Below are 25,168 nucleotides of genomic sequence, written 5' to 3'. Positions count from 1 at the left end.
CTGATTAGTTAGTAGGTGTGCAATTTGTCTCCCCTTTTTTTTGGTTTAATGAAAGATGTTTAGACGTTGGTTGCACTGTCTTCTCAGTTAAAAAGTAGTAATATCTCATCATTTGAGTTCTTTCCAAGAAACTATAAGTCATACAACATGCATGATGATGATGATTTTCAATACGTATTCAAAGATTCTTGATCATTATCATCATTTGAAACTGACCACCCAAAATCCATCTTGATAGTTTTCTAGCCTAGTACAATTTTCCATGTTCATATACGCTGTTTCCCTAATTAATTATTTGAAGACTGTTTCGTGATAGTCGAGGAACTTAGAAGTAGCAAAATTGCTTTCTTATTATGCCGGCAGAAAGGTCTCACACTTTGAATTGTACAATTAGTTTTCTTTGTTTCTTCTTTGGTGCATAAATAGAAAATATATATACAGAAGAAGAAAAAAGCACTCCCTTCTAAAGTTAAAAGAATTACGTGAGAAAGAAAGACAAATGAAACTTCTTTCTTTGATGATCATTTTTCTCTTCTCGTCATCTACTATGACAATTTCACTATGTTCGTAAAAAAAATTGCATTGGCGTAATCAATAGTGGTGTCAATTATATAGAGTGCACCTACAAAAAAATGTCTGAAAATCACGATAATTTTAAAAAATTTTAAAATTAAGGAGGTGGATCATCTTTCAGTTTATTTCTGTGGTTTAGGTCATACTGTCGCTTAATACACAGGATTTTTCGATTATATATATATGTATATATGCATAACATGCATGCTTTTCTATGGCGTGTAGCTTGCTTGTACTTCAAATTAATCCCCACAATGTGCAACTGATTTGAAAAGGCTGACTATTTTGGAGGAATGGAAAAAACCTATTATTGCATATGATTTTGAAGGCACAAAAGTTAAAAAGGCAGTAATCTGAAACCGTATTGAGTTAATAAAAGGCAATGAAAAGCTCATATTGCACAGGTGCGGCCTAGAATTTGCCACTGAATTGCCTTTGTTTGGAACACGATAATCAGCTTTTCAAAATTGAGTCGATTAGTTGAGTTCTCAGGCAAATTTCTTTTGATCCAGTTCTACTAGCAAATAAAGAAGAGCAAGATCACCAGGAATTGATGGGTGAAGAAACACAGGGATAAATAATTTATTTTTTTGCTATTTAAATTACATTATTCAAATGATTTATCTGCATATTAGTATATTTGTTAGTGAAATTAACTTTCGACCCCACCAACTGGGGTTGGGCCAAGTGGTAAGCAGCTTGGTTCCGCTTAAACAGGTCTCGGATTCGAAACATGGCGTATGCAGCTATCCTTGTTGGGAGACTCACCCACCGCAATCAGGTGTGCGACCCGGGTCGACCAACGGATTAGTCAGGGCAAAGCCTTGGATACCGCGGCAGGCAACAAAAAAAAAATTAACTTTCGACCCCGATCAGTTTACAAACATACATACATACATATGCAGTCAGATTGGTTTTGTTTTTTTTTCTTTTGTATGTGTGTGTAAGCGCGTATTTCATGAATAGAAAAAGCAAAATAAATCTGGTTTCATAACTTCACAATTAAATACGATTCAACTGCATAGCACTCAAATCTGTCATTAATATGGAAATTAAATACCTGACAGTAACAGGAAGCTAAAAAATAGCCAATAATTTTGCACATAACTACAAATCTTGTGTCTTTTTTCTCTTTACTTTCTTTCTTCTTTTCTTTTTTTTTGGTTGGGTGTATTGTCAGGCAATTTATTATAGTAATTCTTAACTACCTCAAAGGTCCACACGCAAAGCTTTACATGCTAACTTCGAATCCTTTAAGTCAAACAAGAGATTTGTCATTCCTCTGCAATTGCAAAACCAGAATAATTCTGACAGAAGTCAACTGTTCGGTTATGCTTTTAGCCTGACGTGTTATTCCAATAATCATCCTGGATTTCATTATTATGATGAAAGTTTTTTCAAGATCAATAGTATTATATTCTGGCAAATCTTAATATGGAGAACAGGTGACAAAAATACTATGAAAAATCTCCAACTAAGTCAGACCAATCTTCCAAAGGCCAAGAAAATAAGGGACGAAATCCAATTTGGGTTGGAAAACAAAATTGCCAATGGCAAAGGTCTCTTTTGATGGTCACTGTCTTTTGGGACTTTACTGGGAGAGAGTCCCAATCTCGTTCCACACGAGCCCAGCGGTTTCTCACCCACCTTGCTTAGATGTATCATTACTAAGCTACGTAATCGGCAAATTGCTCAAATGGTCCTTCAATGTTGGCAAATCTTATTTTGTTAGTTTTTGAACTTTAGAATAAAGTAAATTATCCATCAACGTATCGTAAGTTTACCGCATTCAAATTTCAAATTCATCTTTTATACATTAACGGTGTATATATTATCAAGAAGATTAGATGTATGATAATGAATTTGATTTTGAATCTGAAATCCAAATTTTACATATGTATTATGCATCCAAATATGACAGTGTTTTCAAATTTAAAAGACGGGTTTGATTGTAAAGATATAGTACATAACTTAACTATAAGACCTAATAATGAGGTAACCCCAACCACTAAATTATTAGAAGACTCGTATAAATATAATAATATGAGTTTTTGTCGACATGATGAGCTAATATGCAGTTACACTTCACATAAATTAAGTCATGTGAAACCTTTACTAATCTTATTTTCACAAAATTTGACTTAGTGTACTAATTTATGCACATATATTCGAAAATTACCTGTCTCATTGCCAAGCAACTGATAAGAATAATTCACTATTGATTTTAGCAATTTAGCGGCAATGTGTCAATGCGATATTTACGGGACTAAAATCATAAATCTATGATAGTCAATTTAATTTTGAATCTGAAACCTAAATTTTGCATATGTATTTCGCATCAAACTATGACAGTGCATAAAAAATGTAGTTTCAAATTTAAAAGTCTGGTTTGATTATAAAGATATACATAGCTTAACCATACGACCTAATAATGAGGTAACCCCAACCCCTGAATTATTAGAAGACTCGTATAAGTACAATAATATGAGTTTTCGCAACACGATAAACTAATATGTAATTACACTTCACATAAATACTAATTTACGCACATATATTCGAATATTGCGCACCTATCTCATTGTCAAGCAACTGATAAGAATAGTTCACTATTGATTTTAGCGTCGAAGCGTCGCTGCAATATTTGCAGGACTAAAATGATAAATCTACGAAAGTTGTTTCATGAAAGCTTTTAATATGAAAGTTGGAAGTAAAATCAAATATCCCGAGGAATCTAGGGACTACTATAGCAACTCTGCCATTTTTCAGCCCTGTATCTTGGGACCTTTGGCTTTTGCTTGTCATTATCATTTGGTCGCCACGTGTACCAGTGACTGCTGGTCTGGCAAGAGGGTCGTTGGAATAAGGTGCTGCTTCATCTTTTGGCTGCATCTCAAATAGTCATTCCATGGTGAATAGTCGGCACCAGACTAGGTTATTTTGGAGGGCAAACTTGAATACGTGTCATTCTGTAACAAATATTGGGAAAAACAAGGGACCTAAAATGAAAAAAAAAAAAGAAGATTATATTCTAGTTCAGCATTTATACTGGTCCTGCAAAATTTTGTTGGGCATTTTGTGGCACTATCATGGTCTGTGCTGCCTTGCCCATAATTTCATAACGTCAGAAAATTAAGCAAATGATGATTGATCTATAGTTCTTTCCTCGTATATATATATATATTTTTAAGGAATTTGGTGTTTTAGTTGTTCTAGAAATCGTTGCATGGAAAGATCAACTATTGTAGCTAACGACAAATTATGAGGTTTTTATCCATTTCATAAAATTTTCAAGCTTTAATTATCTTTCCTCGTGATATGTGGAAACCTAATATATATATATATATGAGGTACCTTTGACCAATAAGATTGAGGAACTGTATCAAACAATTCCAATTGGCGCATATTTTCAAAAAAGAAGAAGAAGAAGAATTTAGTCAATTTTGTCCATCACCTTTCTTTCCTAACTTCTCTAGAAAATATCACTTTTCAACTAACTAATACAACTTCTGTTCAAGTTTTGCAGCTCATAGGCTTTGATAACACGACAAAGTAATCGTTAACTGACCTCTTAAAAATGTATTATTAGCTCTAATCATCTTTTTTAATTAGAAACTCTTTGCATTGAAAAAAAATCTCATTTGTGCTATAGGGTCCAAAATGCTACACCGTGAAGAATCTTAAGTTGGTGGTAAATATATATATATATATATATATATATATATATATATATATATATATATATATATATTTATCACTACAAGAGATCAATATTGGCTTGTTTTATATCACTTTCTCAAACAATATTATTAATTACATCCGCTGTTTGATTTCTATAAAAACTTTGCCAAACTTCATATAAACACGAGATCTTGGGGGGGGTTTCAAAGTGAAAGTGGGCAAGGTAAAAAGCACTATCAAAGTGCAAGTGAAAATTGGCAATCAAAGATATTACAAGATGTGGCGGAAACTTCTAATATATATTTAAGCTTTCCAAGTATGATTAGTTGATTATTACAATTGATTTCACAAGTCTTTGCTGACCAAAATTTATAAAAGAAACAGCCACAAAACTGCACAGCTTAATCATTACTATATATACGAGATTAATATTGGCTTGTTTGCATATATATAATACCCTAAAACCACATATGATGAGGCTTGCTTTTCAGTGTCAATTCTACACTTGTTTCCGGTCTTTGCTGACGACAATTTATAGATATCTTCTCTGCAACTTCTAAATTTATGGAAATGCGCGCATAGTAGTAGTAGTAGTATTTCTTGGACTTCAATTCGTCATACCACAAAAAAGGGATCATTAATTTTAGGTAAAAATGGTTGATGCAACAATGATAATGTCTTTTAAAGTATAATGCATTTGTCCTTAGTACTGCAACTCTCCATGTCTAAGCACTAACTATTCAGAACTCAGATCAAAATTCAGTTTCTAACCATCCAAAAGAGAAAGTGCTGTATTGCATTTTCTAGGATTTTTTGTAGAAAAATTACTGTAGCGATTTGATATATGTGAGGAAAAAAGGTAATAGGGAAATGTGATCACGAAAAACGACGCAATTTTCCAGCGAAAAATGGCTGTCCAAACAAGGTTACTTTTAGTTTGCATATTAAGCACTCTTGTCTTCAACTTTTGGTTAAGCAGTAAAATATGCTTTTTGTCGGTATGAACAAGAAGTATTCTTGATGATAAAACAAAAGCAGCAGCAGCAGCTAGTACCATAAGTCCACTCAAATCTTAGCATTAATACTATAAAGCACAAAGCTAAAACTGAGAGAGGGTACAAACTACAAAGATTATAATCTTATACTTTTTGGAGTTTGGACATAAACTGGTCCACCTTTTCGACTGGTCTGTATCTAATTTGCCGCCACTTTGATTCGTTTTTATCCCTCTTTTTAGTCATATTACTATATTTTGATAAATGTTCATACCTTGTTATAATCAAATTCTTGGGATCAGTCAAATGAAAAATACTTAAAACTGAGATGATGAAGTTAATTACTCCCTCCCTTTTTTTATAACTGACGTTTAAGAAATTTGCTCTAGTGTACTTTTATCTGTCGTTTTATTATCCTCATACAGTATTAATTATTTTTTACAATTTTACCCTTTTATCTCTCTTTTTCAATATAGGGTTCTTAATTACTACTCCTAGTAATTATTGCTTCTTTCTTTATAACAACCCTAGTAATTGGACAATTAATGAGGGTACAAAAGGAAAGTAGTGTACAGATTTAAGCAATGAAAAACTTTTCTTAATTGGTGTGCAAAACCTTAAACGTCAGTTATAAAAAAAGGGAGGGAGTAATAGATAAGCATTTATGGACTTTGGTGTCTCTCATACTTCTTCTTTAAACTAATTAAGGGGCATTAATTATGGGTACGCACAATGAAAAGTTAATTTTTGAACCTTTGAACTGCTAAAGACTTCTGAATTGGTTTGCTTTGTGCAAGACAAGAGTCAACAATCAACAAAGTTTTTGCGACTTAAAAGAAAGAAATGTAATTCCTGTCTATGTCACATTCTTCACAAGCAAATTCATGATGTCATCTACAAGTATTATGACGCATGACGACGTCATAATTTCTTTTTTGTGCCCCCCTTCCCGGGTTTTCCTTGTCTATATATATTCCTGCCCATTGTACCCAAGTAGAACCACCCCACCACAAATCAAACCAGCCCCATCAAAGGGTTTAAAGTAAACAGCTGAAGACCAGGGAAAAAAAAAACACACACACACACACTAGTCCTCCTTTTCTTCACTACAGAAATGGAGTGCAGCAGCACAACCACTACCACTACAACCATGTGTGCCGCGTCTCAGAATCAACCTCTGTCGCCTTCATCATCTCCTTCATTGTCTCCGAGGGCTGGATCTCCCAAAAATGGTCCGCCATCTCCTCCACCAGTCATTCTTAGCCCTTGTGCCGCATGCAAAATCCTCCGCCGCAGATGCGCAGAGAAATGTGTATTGGCTCCATACTTTCCGCCAACTGAGCCCTTAAAGTTCACCATTGCACATAAAGTATTTGGAGCTAGCAACATTATCAAGATGCTGCAGGTAATATATAAGCTTCACAACCGCTCCCCCCCAAAAAAAATCAAAGCTTAAATTAATTGCATTGTTTGCTAGAAATTCATGCAAGTGTTTTTTCTGTTCTTTTTTCAAGAAAAAAAAAAAAAAAAAGTAGCATTCATGGTTTTAATCATAGGTAAAGTTTTCTAGCAACAAGTACGTTGTTTGACTTCAAAGACGTAGGTTGCCAGGGGGACCGGGTGAAAGGGGAGGGAGAAGGAAAAGCAGAGGGGAGATGTGAAATGTCTTTTACTCGAGTGGAATCTCTTTCACATTCTACAAAGGAGGGGTCTTTAACCACCTCCAATAAAGGAGGTTTTGCTTTAATTAATTTGTACTAGTAGCAAGGTCGCTTTATGCCAAAAAATTCTACAATTCTTGACAAATTTTCTAACTACTTCGGACATAAATTCCAACCTCAAATTGGATAAGATTGTATTTCAAATTGAATAATTATAGGCGTCGTTACTGAGTAATTACTTGAAAACGATCTTACTCGACAGTTTGTATAGATTTTTTACCTATGCTTGCCGGAAAAGAAAAGAAAATTATCAATTGAACAAGTTTGAATGAGAAGTTTCAAAGCACGCGTAAGTGATACTTCTACATTTAGAGTCTAGTATCTAGAACATGTTATTTTCTCCAAGTGGAACAAGTCATCTTGCAATTCCATGCTTCAGGTCTTGATCTACATCTCATACGCTGCAATAATTCAATATGGAGGTCAACGACAGGATTAACAGTTTTTTATGTGTTGTATACTTTCAGGAACTCCCAGAGGACCAAAGAGCAGATGCTGTGAACAGCATGGTTTACGAAGCGAATTCGAGGATTAGAGATCCAGTTTATGGCTGTGCAGGGGCAATTTGTCAGCTGCAGAAGCAAATTAGTGAGCTCCAAGCAGAACTTGCCAAGGCACAGGCTGAGATGTTGAACTTTCAATGCCAAAATGACAATCTCAAGTCCTTAATCTGCATGGGAATGGCAGCACAAGATGATCAAGAAATCAAGCCCGAACAGCATCTAAGCTGTGATAATACAAGCTTATTTCTTGATGATGCAAATATATATGCTGCTTGGGAACCACTCTGGACATAAGCAAGCCGATCCAGGGCAAGGATATTTAACTAGTTTGGAGAAGTCGAGTAAACAAGGATCTGCAAGTGTGGACACAAAAGCGACTGCATGCAGTGACCTATACTAATAAAAATTTAAACAATTTCAAATTGGATTAATGTATTTTTCGAGTTATTATATGAAGAGTAGATCTTTTAACAATACAGACGTATTTTTATGATATTTTATGTCCAACTTGTCCCAAGAGGAAGAAGGAGTAGCGAGAAGAATAAATGTTTAAAGAAGAAAATTATTATTATTGTTTTTTTTGTCAGCAACGATACATTTGTATAACCTACTTTATTCTAATCTAGGGGGAGGGGAAGACTAAGGAAGCTGTGGTAAGAGGCTAGTGGGAATACAGATCCAACTAGACCAAGAGAGTGTTATGGCACAACCCTTAGATTTTTTTCGTTGCCTCGCCTATAGGCCAAGGAGGGATTTAAGCCCCTCTCTGGTAGTCACTGAGTCATTATTGGCCCAGTGGTTTTAAAGAAGAAAATTATCAGCACCATAGGAATTTGTACCGATTCTTAATTGACAAGACGCCAAATGTTACACCTTCCATACCACTTTTTGTGGTCTTTATTTCTATTTTTTTTCTCTCTCTCTCTCTCTCTTTTTGGGCAAATTAATGTTATGGAATGCCCTATCTTTTTTTTATTTTTTCTATTTTGAGACAACGACTTTTCTTTCTCATAATTAGATTTATTGAGGAAAAATTAGCATTAACCAAAAAACATTGGGAATATATTTAAAAATTTGGGGAACTACCTAGATTATTATGATTTTCTAGTCCAAAAATATCGGAAATTGGAAGCGAAAAGTTCTAATCAATAATATCTTCTCTGCAATTGATTTATCTGGTTCGGTTGTCAAACTTCGACAAGGACCAAGAGATAGATGCCGGGTACGCCATGTCACGCACCATTAGTCTCTATTGACCGCTTATGAGCTTAATCCCAAAGGGAGTGTTTGGACAGGTAAATTATTCCAAATAATTATATTTCGCTTGTATCATAAACATATTACTCAATTCATTTTTTTATATTTTTAACCACCTTTTTATTTCTCATACATCACATCATAAAAAATGCTACAGTAATTATTCCAAATAATATCTCAAATAATACTCTATCCAAAAATTATTTTTACAAAAAAATTAACACCTGAATTCTGCCTTAACATCATTTTAAGCAATCCAATAAGCCATTAGACCTGTATTGTGTAATAATCGTGATATTCGGGCATGAATTTTTCTGATCTAATATTTGAGTTAATCCAAATGAGCTTACTCAAAATGTTGGGATGTAGAAAGCACTTGGATGACAAAAATAGCAGTTTTGCCCTTGGAAGAAATAATCCATTTTTGGGAAAGATTTGAGGTCACTCCTCACAAAATTCAAATTAACTACTATTTCTTGGTGGTTTATTTTGGTGCAAGTCCAAGTTGAATGACTTTTGGATCTTCATTATTTCATGAAAAGTGATGCGAAGCTGACTGAATTTTCCGACAGTTAGGATATACTACTAGTTTCCGATAACCAAAAAACCAGACAAAAGTTATTCCTTTTATAGACAATTTTATGATCTACATAAAAAAAAATGCCAAAAGATTATATGTAAAACTATGAAAAGAAATATCATTTTATATGTAAAAATGATGAGTCAACTCTTTGTAACTTGTAGCTTGCAAAAAAGTGTTATAGATGCATGGCCCCCCAGAAATGAAATTAATCCTTTTTTTTTAATTATCGTCACTTTATTTATATCCTGCTTTATCCTAATTTAACTAGAGAGACTTAACTGAGCGGTGAGGACTGAACCACCACCGGAATTTGCTCAAAGGCTGGTGATTAGAAATGCAATTAATCATTTGTTTGAACATTGGAATTTGGATCAGTTATTCTACTATTCGGGAATAGTACAACCAGCTTGTCATAGAGTTTACCTTTTCCTACGATGGATAGACTCCACAAAAAATCCTTACATCTTTCTAAAGTGTTGATTAGATTTTCCACACACAAGAAGAAAATTTTAAAAATTTTTACTTGGTGAATTACGAGATGGGCACATTGTCAAATTTATTGCATGTGGTTATAAACCATCATTTTCCACAAACAAAAAATTGAAAGTTTTAGTTGGTCCACATTACTTTAGAGACTTTGTGGTAGAAAAATTTTGCTTGATTTGTTTTTTCTAGTTTGCAAATTGTCCGTCAAATGAAAGATATATATCTTTGGACTCTTTTCTCGTATTCACAACCATAATATAGCGACCTTTTGCTAATGTCAAGGTTTTGTTTTAGCTACTTGTATTCTAGTCATAAATCACCCAATGGATGATTTGCCACCAGAGAAGGTTCTGTTGAAAGTTGGAAATTCGTTACTTCTGATGTTTTTGTCAAGACAAAAAGTTGAGGCTTGTCTAGCACGTGCCGAGTAACTATTAGGCACCCGTTAAAATATGTTTCGGGTCGTGTTAAAATTTCAAAAAGAAAAGACTAATTAGAGAAAATATATAAATATAAGATATGATAATAATTATTAGTATGTGTAACACACACACATACATGACAGGTCCGAAGGAATTTTGATGTATTAACAAGTGCCCGTTGGATACTCATTAAAAGATTTAAAAATTAATGAATATGATTATGCATGATTGATCACATAATGATCCACGACTGATATTGCATGTTTATAAAATTTTGCCACTGCTTTGGCATGCAATCACAGTCTTTACGATTAAGATTTTGAAAACAGATTACATTCCTAGCCGCGTTTGATCAATGATTGTTGTAACCAAAACTTGAGAATTAAAAAAGAAGAAGTATTGATCATGACTGTGAAGTGAGAACAAACAACCGTGTGAAAGAGGAAAATAACCGATTATCAATCATCTAGAAAAGAAACTAAAACTGGTAGTAGTAATTAATAGCCTATCAACATGCACATCTACAATTAATTCCGTAGCCAATGTGTACCGCATTCTCTGAACAAAAATGGTGCAGCTGACACATTTCTAGTTGAAGGGAGTAAATGACAGTTATGTGACAGAATGATTCGATCATCCAACGATCCCACAAACATAAATGCTGATCCTCAATTCAAAGAAGAAGGAAAAAAAAAAATCAAGAAAGTGGGAATGTTTCTTTTATTGCAGTAGGAATTCATACTGAGTTGGAGAACCCAAAATGGGAAGGGGGAAATTGCCAAGTGATCTGTGAGAAGCCCTACAGAATTAAATTGGAAGAAGCATATTATGTTAGGGGTATACATAAATCAATTAGGTCGTCTTGCAAGACTAATGTGAGATGGAAAATGAATGTGGCGTCTCATCCACATCGGACTTATCTTTCAGAAAAGAAAAACTATATCCGACTTGTGGATATATATATATACATATATTGCTTGAATTATTTGTACAACGACTTTCGCAATCTGCTGCTGGTAAGATAAATTTCAGTAATTTGTTTGACCAATAGCCACTTAATGCGAAGACAAAATTTACAAGAAGTTAAATATGTCACACCCATGTCGTTATTCTTGATGCAACAATATTCAATGTTGCAGGCTGATATTAATTTGAATTGCAACTTGTTAAACACCTTAATCTACCGGAATTGAATTGCCTTGTATCAAGATAGAATACCTTAGATAAGGCCTATATATGGAAGTAGCTTCATCCTACATTATAAACTAGGGAAAGCAAAGGCTATTCATATGTACACTGTTTATCCCAGTATTGGATAATCTGCAGTGGCTGCTCGAGAGCGCGTATTGGATAAATCCCACTCCGTACAATAACCCGCCAACCACACAAACATGACCAAGTATTTGCCTTGCCCAGAAGGAAATCCTGCCTTGCAAGATCATTGAATCCGTCAAATTTGACGGATATAACTACAAACGACTTTGCAAGGAAAGCATGAAGATTGAAGAACTATATCTCGAAGCTAAGGGTAATGATTGCCTTCTTTACTCTTCCAATTAAACGGATGTGTGGTGGTGCAAAGTCGTTTACATTCGCGTACTTGTATTTTTGGGCTAAGCAGGCAATGCATACAAAACTAATTAATTACCCTACCTAAAAGCCAAGTTCTAATGCAGAAGTTGATGGATACAGGACTGGGCATTGCATAAAAGTTCTCCCCTAAATGAAACATACAAATCAATAAGCTTGACTCAAAGCAGATTTTGCAGCATGTTTGCATTGACTAATTAAACCAAGAAAATGTCAATGGGTAGATCCTGTTCACCATTGAAGTAGTAGTATATATTAAGTAATTGGGTTGAGGCACGTTAATTCAAACAAAACTCACCTAACATATTAATACAGTCAAGGGATAAAACTCGGTTTGATTAAGTAGTTAACGGGGGAAACAAACGCGGAGCACAATAATTAATCAACAGGGCATAGGGGACTATATTCTAGTAGCCCCTCCAAGCGGAATCCTTAATATTCTAAGGTCTGATTACTGGAAGTAAAAAACTAATGTCAGGTGGGAACAGGGAGACTGCAGTTGGGAAGTCTGCTATGGAAACTATTTGACGAGTGAACAAAACTAATTCCACATTGGAACTTTTGATCTTTAAAGGCAATCAGGCATTTTCATTTTGTTATCTTGCCCCCAAAGTCCAACAGTTGCTTGCAGTCTTTAAGGTGCACTAGCTGACTTCCTTGTTTGTTTTAAAAAAAAAGTTTGCTGATTGATAATGAAATATCATGAGGTCAAGGTTCATCTGTAAGTATACAATAAGCAAGTGATCAGACTAACCATACAGCTCTCAAGCAGTCAATGATCAGTCAATATGTGCAATTCATGGAATATTATGATGTATGATCATTACCAGAATTTTCTTTATGGCATGTAGGTTATGTATCTTTTTCTTTTCGATTTTCTTTCTCCTTTTTTCTTTGAAAGACATAATGCACCAATCAAAGCCCTTTCTTTACTTGATTCCAACCTACAACTTGTATATAGATATATTTTTTTTTTTTGGGTTGTTAAACCTATAATTAGGCTACCTAATCTTGATGCATTCTTTCTTGGTTTTTAGTATATTGAGGAAAAGGGGAATAAAAGTGCCACCACTAGTATCTTCAATTTCCACACCACGCACTTTGGTGTAGGATTGAAAATCATTAAAACAGAGAGAACAGACATTCCAATCGTACTACTTTTTCCTCCTTCTTTTGTTTTTGAGTTGGACTTAATTAAAGAAATTGAAGGAGATAAGCGAAAAACCTGAGGACTATATGATAACAGATAATATATTGACCTCCCCTAAGGTTTTCGATAATTACATCTAGTTCTCCTCTAATTTTAAATAAATTACATATTCTAGGTGAAATTGTGAAAAACCTCAAGAAAAGAGGCTTTCGAAATTCTCCCTAGTTAGAATAAGAGGAGTTTTCTGCACCATAATCAATCTTTGTGGATATTCATATCACACACCCATTTAAATATCAAGTTTCAATCAAGATGCAGTTTGTGAAGTCCTACCTTATTTTTAGGACTAATTTTATTTCTGATCTTGTATCACTCTCCTACTTTATACTTTAAACTTTAATTTTAGATATTTTGTATTCTAAGACACTTTACATCCTAAATTTTCAAGCTGGTCCTATTTAAGTTCAATCAATGACAATGCTACCAAAATTAATGAAATAAATGTCAGTGCAAATTAATGACAATGTATCATTTTATTCTAGATGCAATACCTTGGCTAATTTTGACCACCTGCTGCAGCAGCAAATTACGATTGATTTTTAGGATCCTCTATGCCATTAATTTTACTAACATTGCCATTGATTCGATTTAAATACGACAAACATGAGATTTGAGGGTGTGAAGCGTCCAAAATTGAGAGTTGAGGGTGCAAAATATTCAAAACTAAAGTTTGTAGTACAAAGTGAAAAAGCTACATAAGTTTAGGGATGCAAAATGAAGTTAGCCCTTATTTTTGTATTTTAATAACGTACTAGATCGGTTAAGGGGCTTAATCAATTAGCTGGACAAAGTGGTAGTGCATGTCGATATAACTACGCTCATTTTAACTTAGAAATATTCAAAAGAAACAATAAAAGTTTGCAGGCTTCTTGAATTCACACTAATCTTCAAAGCTCAATCCAATGATTCTCCGACCTCAATTCCTTGTTAAGATTCATGTCCCCAGGAGTTCTTTAACTTGTCTAACCCTTCAGACGGGTCTAGCATACAGTCTAAATATCATTTTACGCATTTTCACAGAAGATGCAAAATGAAGTATAGTTTCAGACAAGTTACATTTCTTTGTCCCATTTCTGCGTCAAACTGGAAAATCTTTTCTGCTATAATTGCCACTCACTCCGATAGCCCTTCTATGAGAAGGAAGACTAGCAAGATTGTTGACGTCCTTTACACTGATTGAGAGGGTAACCTTCTGGGCTGCTACTTTCAAGTCAAATTTGAAGCTTCTATAAGTTTAAAAGTCTGTTAAACGCTGGTTCGATGGTGACTAATTCATCTTACATTGTGGAAATTTATACTCTTCTTACTCCAAAAACAAGAAAAAAAAATTGCATGATGAATTAATAGTTCCCTGAATTTTGATATTTGATAGAGTTGCCTTGATAGAGATAGGGTGGCAAACAAGTCGAATAGAAAGTTTTGATCTAATCGATCCAAACTCGATTCAATTTTACTATGTTCTTGACAAGCTTTCAATATAAAATTTGAACTCGAACTCGACCTCAAACTTGAACCATAAAAAAATAATTATTTTTTTTTTTTTAAAAATGAATAAAATAGTCATTTTTCTTGCATTTTTCTTAATAAATAATAAAAATACTAGGGATATATGTAATTTTGCTATTAAAATAAAATAATATATATATATATACATGCTTCTCTATAGTCGGCTCGAGTTTGATACTGATCAAATTCGAGTCGAGTTTTGATCAAATCGACTTGTGAGCGGTTTGATTCTTTTGCAGCTATGGTCAGAGAGCATTAAGATTCTAAACTCACATCCTTGCTAGTTGGTGCATTATGTTAGTTTTAAAACAGCCAATTGCAAATTTTAATTAGCCTATTCAGAATTCACTCCACCCACTATATGATGTGCCTTTTATTATATTGCCTAAGTTATCTTCCTTCATTTCTCATTTTTATACGCTCCAAGTGATAGTGTATGCGGCCCATCGAGTCAAGCACAAACATTATCAAGAAATTCGGTGGGGGCGTATTAAGAATGATAAATATTCTCCCAAATTTGCCTGCAGAGACTGAAAGTAGTTAGCCAATTTGGCAAGATGCATTGGTCGTATTCAAATTGTCAAAATCTAGAGGGTTTAAACAATGGATGCTTTGAAGCTCAAGGACTAATTACTCCCAGTTCAATGTACTCATGTTCCTTGACTTTGATATCAAAGGGTACTCCAACACCCGTACGACCCTTCGATTTTATATTGTCCCGAGGGAGAGATAGATTAGTCAAATGATGATGCCCAATCAACAAACAAGGAGGGTCTGAAAATTTGACATTGATCTGAAGAAATTTCTATATCTTTATGATCAAGTGATGGTTGAATGTGTATACACAAGGCCTTCCCTGGATAATGGATGGATAACATTTTGTAGTTTTATTAGAATTTCTGGAAGGTGATTGAATAAAGATCAAAGAATCTCAACCAGTGTTGTACGAAATATGATTTTGTATAGGAATCCATTATTCACCATTATCAGTTCTACAATTCAAAGTTTCTAGATGTGGACTTTCAACAGTCTTTGCTATGAATGTATACGTACAGTTGAATTCATGGATTTCAAGAACAAGCCCAACTTGAAAATCTATAGTAAGACTTTCGTGCTTACCTCACCGGACCTCTCCTACAGTGCTAATAATAGATTTGTCAACTAATAAAATCAGCTTAGGATAGATATTTCTAGAATAAAAAGATCCCCTATTGGATCCAACAAATGCATGGGATTTTTTTTTTCCTTTTTTTATATGTATACCCACAAAGATAGAACCCTTTCTCGCAATGCTATCAGAATGTGGGGGAAACCAAGAAAAAGATAAACATGATTACTCCAACTAAGTAATTTTTCCCCCTCTTATGGATCCAACTATTGATTAATTTACCGTATGTAACTAAACTTTTTGGCTGTCCTTTCCAGATCTTCGGGGTCAGTTGGAGAAAGAGCGTCACAATCTTGAGGGGTTATGGGACAGATGTTTGGAAGAAGCTCAAGGACTATTACTCCATTTAAATGTGCTCACGCTGCTTTGACTTTGATACCAAAGGTAAAAAGGCAGTAAGCTTGTTTATATTCCCATTTGTAATCTTTTCAGGTCACTTCTCACCACCTTTCAGGTTGTCTTTTCTTGGTCAGTTCAGTTGGAAAGAGCATTAATCTTCTTTTTAGTTTTTACCCAGATCCATTTTATGGCTCGGTGTGCAATCACAGATTGATGAAAAGATAAAACGTCAGCTGCACTTTTGTCACCTGTAAAAATGTACAAAAAGAGTAGTACTTACAAGACAAAAAGCAGAACGGGTGCCAGTCCTGACAAATTCTACATGTTCAGCAGCAAGAGTCTTTTTTAAGATATGGAAACTCGATGGTAGTTCATTTCCATACAGAGATTTCGACGAATAAATTTGAACCATGTATATCACTAATCTAATCTGGAAAAATGCTCAAAATTTCCAGGATCTACAGAAGAGAGCGGGACAAAATTTTGAGACATGGTAACAATTACTGCTAGTTTACTTCGATGCTTGGGCAGTGCTGGCTGACCTTTTCTGGTTACCCTGATCGCCGTTTTCATCACTTCTGTCCATAGCTTTCCTTGCAAGCTCGTAACCAGCAAAGTTCATGGCACCAAGGGGGGCAATCCAGAAAAACCTAGGCACAGCTCCTTTAAATAATCCTAGGGCTCCTTCATGACGAACAATAGAGATGGCTACCAGCTTTAATGGCAAATTCCTGCCCTGGGCTGTCATCATCCTTGTCTTTATAACATCAAACGGGGTTGTCAGAACAGCAGTTAGCCCGCCAGATAAAGCCCCAACTGCAATTGTTTCCCAGGGTTCTAGTTCACGGCATAAAAGCTGCTGCGCAACCTAAAACCAGCAAACAGCAATTTGCACATAAATAACAAGAAAATACAGTTGGCAAATTATGCAAACACATCATACTGAGTAACAAGACAGTTGTTGCAAACCACATCTTACAAGTTATTCATTTTAATTTAGCGTAAAATAAAACACTCATCATAACAAGTAAACTATAGGTTTGTCACAAGTGTCCGACAAAGAACTTGACACAAAAAAGTATAACAGGATGAAAGGAAATGTGATTAATTATCTCCAATAGAACGGCTTATGTATCCTATACACAGAGAATAAATCTCAATAGTACTAATGCACTAATCATAATTTAGCATTTATACACGGAATGAAAATTAGTCTGCAGGATGCTAAAGCATACCTTTTTAGATTCAGCATACAACCCCATGCCTGCAACATAAAATGGGACCTCCCTGAATAGAGTGGCACCTGTCCCACGGAAAAAACCCTTAAGACCATCTTGATGCCAAGTACCAATGATTGCTTGGCCAACATTATCATATAAACCAGCCTGCAACCTTTGCTTCAGGACTTCGCATGGTATCCTCACCGCTGTTCCTAAGAAAGTGCTACAAAATGATGCAACAGATTGGACCTAACAGCAAAAATGGAAACAAACTTTTAGTATAGTCAAGTAGCGTACTTTTTTTCTCTCAAGACATGTTCTTGGGCTAAATTTTACTTATTTGTGTTAAGAAACTGATTTTGCAACGGCCAAGCACAACAAACTTCTCAGTTTGCAAGCATTTCAACTACTGTGAGTCCTTATCATCTTTGTCATATCTGGTATAGCATGGTAGGACTTCTGTTACTGAATTCTGCACTTACCAATATTCGTTTTTTTTTTTCCACCAGCTTTTCCATCCTTTATTTTGATTTATTTATTCAGTCCTCACTTTTCCAGAAAAGAGAAAAGAGAAGGGGAGTACTTTTGCTATGCCATTCCTTTGTTTTCCACCCTCTTTTCCTTCTATTTTTATTTATTTTCTTGCTTTAGTTTTACTCCATTTCATGGAAAGACAAAGGAGCAGGGGAGGTAAGGAGATTTGTCTGGATTGAGTAAAATCAATTAACAACCAGCCCAATTAAGGAAACCGATTAATATGACAAATGCATGACAAGAAAAAGACACAGACTCGATATCGCTGATCAGATGCAATAAAATTCTGCTTAGGAATATCCTAGAAGCCCAAGTACAATACTTACACAGTTAATAAGAGAAAACTCCTAATTTGGTTTAGACATGCAGCAAAACTCAAAATGACTGATGCAGGTATACTGAGTAATACAAATACTATACCTGGCAAACAAAGCCCAAACCCATTAACCCAACCCACCCGCCCACTGTTTTTAGAAGGTTGGGCAGGTCTAAGGGGTTACGGGGTCAATTTGGGTTGGGTGGGCTGGGTTTATTATTGGATGCCCAATGGGTTTTAACATTTTTAAATCTCTCTTGGCCAAATCTTTTCAAGATAAAAAACTTCAAAATTCTAACTCCTCCTCATCCCTTCCTCTCCAATGCAAGTCCTGATCGTAGAATTGATCAACAGAAAATTCAACCTCAAGTACTAACTAAAGATCCATCCCTTTCTTCTTTGGTTGAAAGTTCTAAATCGAATTTCTGGTAAATAAACACCCAAGATACCTTCAATGGAGTTATCAACCTGGAACCCAACAAGTTGTAGCCCACAGCCATACAGCGTTATAATTTGTTATGATGAAGTTCTATATCTCACTTTCAAGTTAGATCTGAGTTAATGACTGCTTTGTGAAAAGCATCCATTGATTTCCAGAGCTTGTGGTTTCATGGTGGAGTAAGTGGTGGTGCTATAGCTAGTCACTTCCATTTGTGGTTGCTATGGTGGATTTTGGTTTATTACGAGGATAAATGTTAGGTCTACACAGAAAATAGAATTTGAAGGCATTTTGATATGAGAAAAAGTCACCAATCAATCACCGGAGACGGTGGACTATAACTACTGAAGAAGCCGGCAACTGTTGCAAAGTATCAATAGGTTCTTCATGTTGGGAAAGAAGATGAGTAAAAAGTGAGGAAAGGGGAAAAAATTTTAAAAGAGATCTGGTTTGGGGCATTTGGGTATACAGGGTTTGAGTGAACCCAAATTAGCCCAACCAAAAATAGACCTGTTGAAAAGTTGGGCGGGTTGGGTTATAACCCAATTATGCCAAACCCATAAATAACCCGCCCAAATCTAACCCAACCCGCCCAATTGCCACCCCCAGTAAATACATGTCTAGATAAGATATTATACATTCTAGTAGTCCCTGCAAACAAGAGAAATGACAAATTTCAAAGCATTTAATGATAGATTTTCACCCAAAAAAAAAAACATTTTGGACCAGAAATGGATCAGAACATTATTATGATGCTTGTCCAAAGCCAAGAGGGATAAGAAAAGCCATATATGTTTTTTATTTTTTTCCTCATAACTAATTTACAAGATAAATGATGTACATAATAAATATATAAGAGCAAAGGCTAATCAGCAATTAGTCATCTCATGCAGTGAGACAACCTTCACGGTAACCTTACCTGGAAATCGGGAAGTGTCGGAGCAACATTAATGAGTACAAGCTTGCTTGCTTCGAATATTCCAGTTCGTAGACCATGGCTGGAATAACATATAAGCGTATTAGTCATTATTACACCACAGCATGCCAGAACTAGAGTGTAAAATGAACTAAAGAAGAGAGAATCTAAAGAACCTTGAGAATTGTCCAAGAATTGCTGGAATTGAGCCTCGGTATAATCCACGAACTCCAAGTTCTGGAAGCTTGGCCAAAATTTCAGGGAAAGTAAGTGTTGAAGCTTGTACTCGAGTCTGGAAGAAGAGTAAACAAGTATCAGTACTGCATAACTCATCAACTTACCACTTATGGCCAGCTTATTTGGTAATTGCTAAGCAGAGAACACATTTTTCAAAAGGGATAGCTTTCATCTATTGTGATTTTCATCAAGTTAATATTCTAGTTCGGGTTGCCAGATGGGTAAAGAATAGCACTTATAATCCTGTCTAAGGCAGCATATTCTAATGCTCGATTTCTGATACCTGGGGTTTCAAGGATGGTAAAGAAGGGCATGTGTAGCTTCAGCTTCCACGTAGCTTGGGCTTCAATTGTGGACTTGAGTTTCTAGACATCGAACTTTGATGCTTTTAATCCTTGGGAACTATATGATATAACACTTTTTTCCAAGTAAACTCTTCTCTCTAACTAGCCACTTGTAAGCCATTGCCTATTGCAATTCCCATTTTATTTTTATTTCTTAAATTTTTGCTACCAAGTTCAGAACCACTTAATGACAAATTAACTTCCTTCCACCAAGAAACTAATGATTCCCAATCATGTAACAAGCTCAGCATGCCCCATAATCCTATCTTGCTGAACGGTAAAAGGAGCTCCAAAAAAAAAAAAACAGCCCTAAAATCTATTTTTTGAGGTCCCACCTATTAAACATTCATACTTTTGTTTCCAAACTAACCATCAATATTCTCCACTTTCAACCATAAAATCCTTGTCAAATCAGGCATACTACTTCATCTTAAAGTAGTCCTACAGCAGCTTTTAGAATTTCTCACTTCTGTTGTCCAAATATTTTTCTTACAATCAGCCCTGCAACGTGAGGAAGGAAACAATTGTCTTCTTGTGGTTGAACAGTGGGCATTTGACTACTTGTATCGAAAGCTGACCCTTTTAAACTATTTGTTCCTTTAAGTTGATTAACCTGTGGAACTCAGACCCCAAAAACACATATCTATGTAAATCCCAAGTCAAGTTGCTCAGTTCACAGTAATAAAACTCGCTCCAAGAAGAGAGTTTTTGCTGCTGTTACACCCAAGAGAAACTATTACATGCAAGCCACCTCAAATGCATTCACAGCACTGAAAACAAAAATTTGGATTCAAAACCAGTACCCAATGAAAGCAGCTGACAAAGCACCTAATGATTCCATATTTACCTTAATCGCATATTCAAGTAATTCAAGAATAGTGGAATTGAGTTTGTCCCAATTTGACTTAGGATTATTCTATTTATGACTACAATCACATTCCAAAAGTCTAGAATTGAGGTTAGCAATAGCAGCCAAAGTATAAGTACATACTTTGCTCAATGATAGTCAAGGTAAAAAAATAAAATGTTCAATATATGGATGCTCCAGGTGTCAAGTTCTGCGAAGTCCCAAGTGAAACATACTACCAAATTATCTTTTACAGAACAACAAACCTTGATTGTGTCAACAGGATGCATTAGAGATGTGGACAATGCACAAGAGAGCCCTCCCGCCAGTGCTGACTTTAAAACACTTCCAGCTGGTATTTCCACAGGTGGTGGAACAGCAACTACAGTAGCTGCTTCAAACCAGATACTCCTACATATATGATGTAAATTGAGTTAAGCTGTACGTTAATTTAATCTACATTGTGCGTAGGAAGCCGAATAACTAGCCAATCACATAATCCAGATGCTTACTCTGGAAAGGAAAGACACAACATAACATGCAAGTAATTCACATGGAAGTGTGTGATCTAAAATGGAGGTGATTAAAGAAAACATCTGTAACTAATTAAACCGAGTGGGACACTATTTTCTTAGTTAAAGAAAACACCTGTAACTAATTAAATTGAGTGAGACACTATTTTCTGAGTTAATCAGATTGTACTCGTGTACTAGACATTCCTGCATGTGTGCGTGTGAATGGGACACCATGCAGAGCTATGATAAAAATTCAAGATTAGAAACTGCCCAGATCAAAATGTTACTACCCTTCAAGTTGCAACAGTTCATGTCCATCTATTAGACGTGAATACATGAAATTGAACACCTTTTTTAAAGGCGAAGTGCTTCTCAAATATGATTTTTTTTGTCCAAAAAGCACTAAGCCAAAATCACTAATGACAATTACATTCATGAAATGTCATCAAATACTTATAGAAGTTCTTGTTAGAAAAAAGTTCTACTAGATGCAGCATATTGCTGACAGAAATTTAAGCAATTTGCTAAATGCTCTATTCACCACGAGAGCGACCAAATTTTGGTACGAAGTAAGGGAAGACACAAAAGTATAAAGAGGCAGATTGAAGAAATAACATTCCCACCAAAATACAGAAATTAGCACTAGTGAGGTAAAGAAAAGAGCTGAATGAAAAATCATGCAAGTATTGCCAGTAAAAAGTTATGAGCATCACTGGACAAACTGTAAGTACACCCAAATTCCTATCCTGACCACTCCTCAGATACACTTCTTTTTTCTCACCATCCACAGATCAAATAATGAATAGCCAACCATTGGAAGTTAAATTATTCCACCCTGCTCATTTACTTAATGGAACTGATACATTAAATTTAACTCTTATAAGAGCCTATGATACAGATGATATTAGACCATAAATCTAAAAACACGATCATCATTCCAAAGCAATAATGACACTAAAGCAGTATACATCCAATTCACCTTGGATCCTCTTGAAGCCGATCAGATGGGAGCAAAAGCATAAAATTGCGAAAATGCCCATAGGAAATAGATTCTTCGGTGTCAGCATTTAGAAACCGCATCATAGCAATAGCATTGTCTTCATTCGCAGGAAGTCCAGCATTCCTCAAAGATGCCAAAATTTCACTTTTCTTTAGTGTCCCAGACTTGCTCAAACAGAGACTTGTATATGCTCTAAGTATAGTTGGCTCTTTCTGTTCCATTAATGACAGAAATTGCTTCCAACCAAATGATTTTGAAAACAAGTGACTTTTAGTGCGGCGCATGAACTCGCGAGCATATCTCCTTGGCAACTTTCTCTTTCTAATGGCAACTTCGAGATCTTCCAATGTGACCTGGCCATCACCGTCTCTATCCAACTCTTCAAAAAACCTCCTTCCTGCAAGAATGCAATAAGAACAATTCAAGAAGGAAAACAAGATTATGTAATTTGAGGGACACATAAAAACTAGATCCACTATAATTTTTAAGAACACATACCTATTCACATGCCAAAACTGAAGTCTAGGGTATCCTAATCTCAAAGCTAACTAAAAGAAATATGATTTATCACATCCCTTCTTTTTCTATTATTCCCTTTCCCTGCTATCTCACAGTAACTGTAGCTTCTTATGATCCTACAAGCAACTCAGAACTGTAATTAAAGTGACCTAAGCCTAAGGCATTCCAAACCAACAACTGAGCTAATCCCATAAATGTGACAACATACAAGGAAATCCAACAACTTTAATCAGTGATATAAAAGTGCTATTAGTAATTTGCCATTAGGTATGATACTTGCTACAAATCATGAAGCTTAAATAAGATGTGAGACAATTATATCAAGGAGAACCCCGATGGCTATGTGAAAAAGCGACTGAAGCAAGGATATTGCTTTGAGCTGAAGGCTTACCTTCTGCTTCTGTGTATCTGAAGAAGTCCTGGACTGAGAACAACTTCTTCTTGTCAGGGTGGTCTTTTGATGGTCTCCCAACTTGAGGTAAAAGCTCAATCAGTTCTGTCAATGACACAGTTGACAAGCTGGATCTCAGACGCTCAACATTTGATAAGGGAATGCTAAGCAACCCATTTGCTAACTTTTGCGGGGAATTGCCACCCGCACTCCCTTCCTGAGTTTCAGCATTGTTAACTCCAATATCACCCTCTTCCTTGTTGGAAGAAGTAACGCCAACAATACTTGATGGAACACCTCCTACTCGCGCAAACTTCAAACTTCCAAAAAATACATTCACATCAGCCCTTTTACCTTCCAAAATACTAGCAAGCGCCCTCAAATGATCAAACTGATCATCAGCAACTGGACCGGACTCACCATCGGCAGTGCTGCTGCACTTAATTTCCTGCATTCTCACATCAAACTTCTGAACATTTTGAATGAACTGATCAACTATAAAACCAAGAAAACACTCCAATGACAAACCTTTTTCCTCCTTTTCCTTCAAGTGTTTGTCACAGAACTCCATACCACCTCCCATTTTGGACCCTTTCTCCTTAACCTCACATGAAACACGCGGTGTCCCACCACCAACAGCATTCTCATCACATACCCTCTGAATCCTTTTCTTCCCATGTTTAAAGGGGCTAGGAAAAGCCTGAACAAAACCATTAATCAACAAAGACCACGCCACTGCGAATTGCAAGCAATTACTGCAACCCCCATCCTCTTTCCCACCATTTCCACCATCCTTCTCTTGCAACCCCATTTTTGCAACATTCTCAGCCCTAGTAACATTCCCATTACCCCCACATTTCTCCACAAACATGCCCACAAACATCTTAATTGGCAATTTAATCGATAAACCCTTCTTTTTCTCATCACCAACCACACATTGCCCACCACCCCCACCGTTATTATTCTTCTTCCTAAACCCCAACTGCCCCGGGGCGCCCAAATTTACATTACTCTGATCATCATTGCTATCAGTACTAACACTAGAACACCCTTTCTTGAAGGTAATATGAGGCCAACACTGCTCAAAATCCTTGGCGGCCTTTCTTACACTAGATTCCAATGGCGAAAAAGCATTCTTGACCACTTGGATGGAATTCAAGAATGATTCCATCACTGGATCGTTCCCACCCACCACCCCCATCCCTCCCAATCCCCTCCTTCACTATCTGTAGCTGTATCTGTATCTGTATATCTACCTATCTATCTATATAGCTGAAGTTTACACAGCTAAAATCTAAAAATTCTTGAAAACAGAAAACACTCGAAACAAGAAATCGTGGAAGCAAACATAACAGGCTATTGGCAGACAGGAAACCATGTGGGAAACAAAAAAACGAAAAAACAAGGAAGAAAAAGAGAAGCCCTAATTGCAGAAATAGGCTAGATAAAAACTTCTGGGCAATGGACTAGATTTTGATGTTGATGTGATAGAAGGATGTGAATATGTACAGAGGATTTCTCATCGGAGCTTTTTTCTATTTGTAATATACATATATATATTTTGTGTAGTAGATGTCATAACACAAAATATATATATACACACACTCAAATAAACACCTTGCGTACTATGTGTGTGTGTGTGTTTTTTTTTTTTGGGTTGCAGTGCAGTAGGATTATGGAGTGTGAGGAACTTAGGTGAAATGCATATTGGATAAAGGGAATAAAGGATTTGAAGATAAATGTGTATTTTATTTTTTCTATTTGTTTTAAATCCTACAATTTTCTTTCCACAAAAAAAAAAAAAAAGAGACTAATACTAACTAGTAGTATTTTCTTTTTCTTTTAACTTGATAAATTTT

General features: G+C 35.6%; 2 protein-coding genes across 2 annotated transcripts; one reads left to right on the top strand and one right to left on the bottom strand.

The window, feature by feature from the left end:
• The first annotated feature begins 6,253 nt into the window (after nt 1–6,253).
• On the top strand, nt 6,254–8,076 carry LOC113709676 (LOB domain-containing protein 1-like). The gene is made up of 2 exons (XM_027232503.2): nt 6,254–6,651; nt 7,435–8,076. Exons 1-2 carry the CDS (start codon nt 6,361–6,363, stop codon nt 7,762–7,764), a joined length of 621 nt encoding a protein of 206 aa, XP_027088304.1. The 5' UTR covers nt 6,254–6,360; the 3' UTR covers nt 7,765–8,076.
• Nucleotides 8,077–16,241: 8,165 nt separating this feature from the next.
• On the bottom strand, nt 16,242–25,025 carry LOC113709698 (calcium-dependent mitochondrial ATP-magnesium/phosphate carrier protein 1-like). Its single transcript, XM_027232542.2, has 7 exons — nt 23,310–25,025; nt 22,379–22,796; nt 21,151–21,295; nt 19,633–19,748; nt 19,460–19,538; nt 17,267–17,500; nt 16,242–16,899 (listed from the first exon to the last, which is right to left on the bottom strand). The coding sequence occupies exons 1-7, from the start codon at nt 24,508–24,510 to the stop codon at nt 16,543–16,545; spliced, it is 2,550 nt and encodes an 849-aa protein (XP_027088343.1). The 5' UTR covers nt 24,511–25,025; the 3' UTR covers nt 16,242–16,542.
• Nucleotides 25,026–25,168: the final 143 nt, after the last annotated feature.

The sequence above is a fragment of the Coffea arabica genome, chromosome 9e (genome assembly GCF_036785885.1).
Source record: "Coffea arabica cultivar ET-39 chromosome 9e, Coffea Arabica ET-39 HiFi, whole genome shotgun sequence".
NCBI lineage: Eukaryota > Viridiplantae > Streptophyta > Magnoliopsida > Gentianales > Rubiaceae > Coffea > Coffea arabica.
Note: the sequence above shows the minus strand (reverse complement) of the source record. Positions and strands in the feature narration are given on the sequence as shown.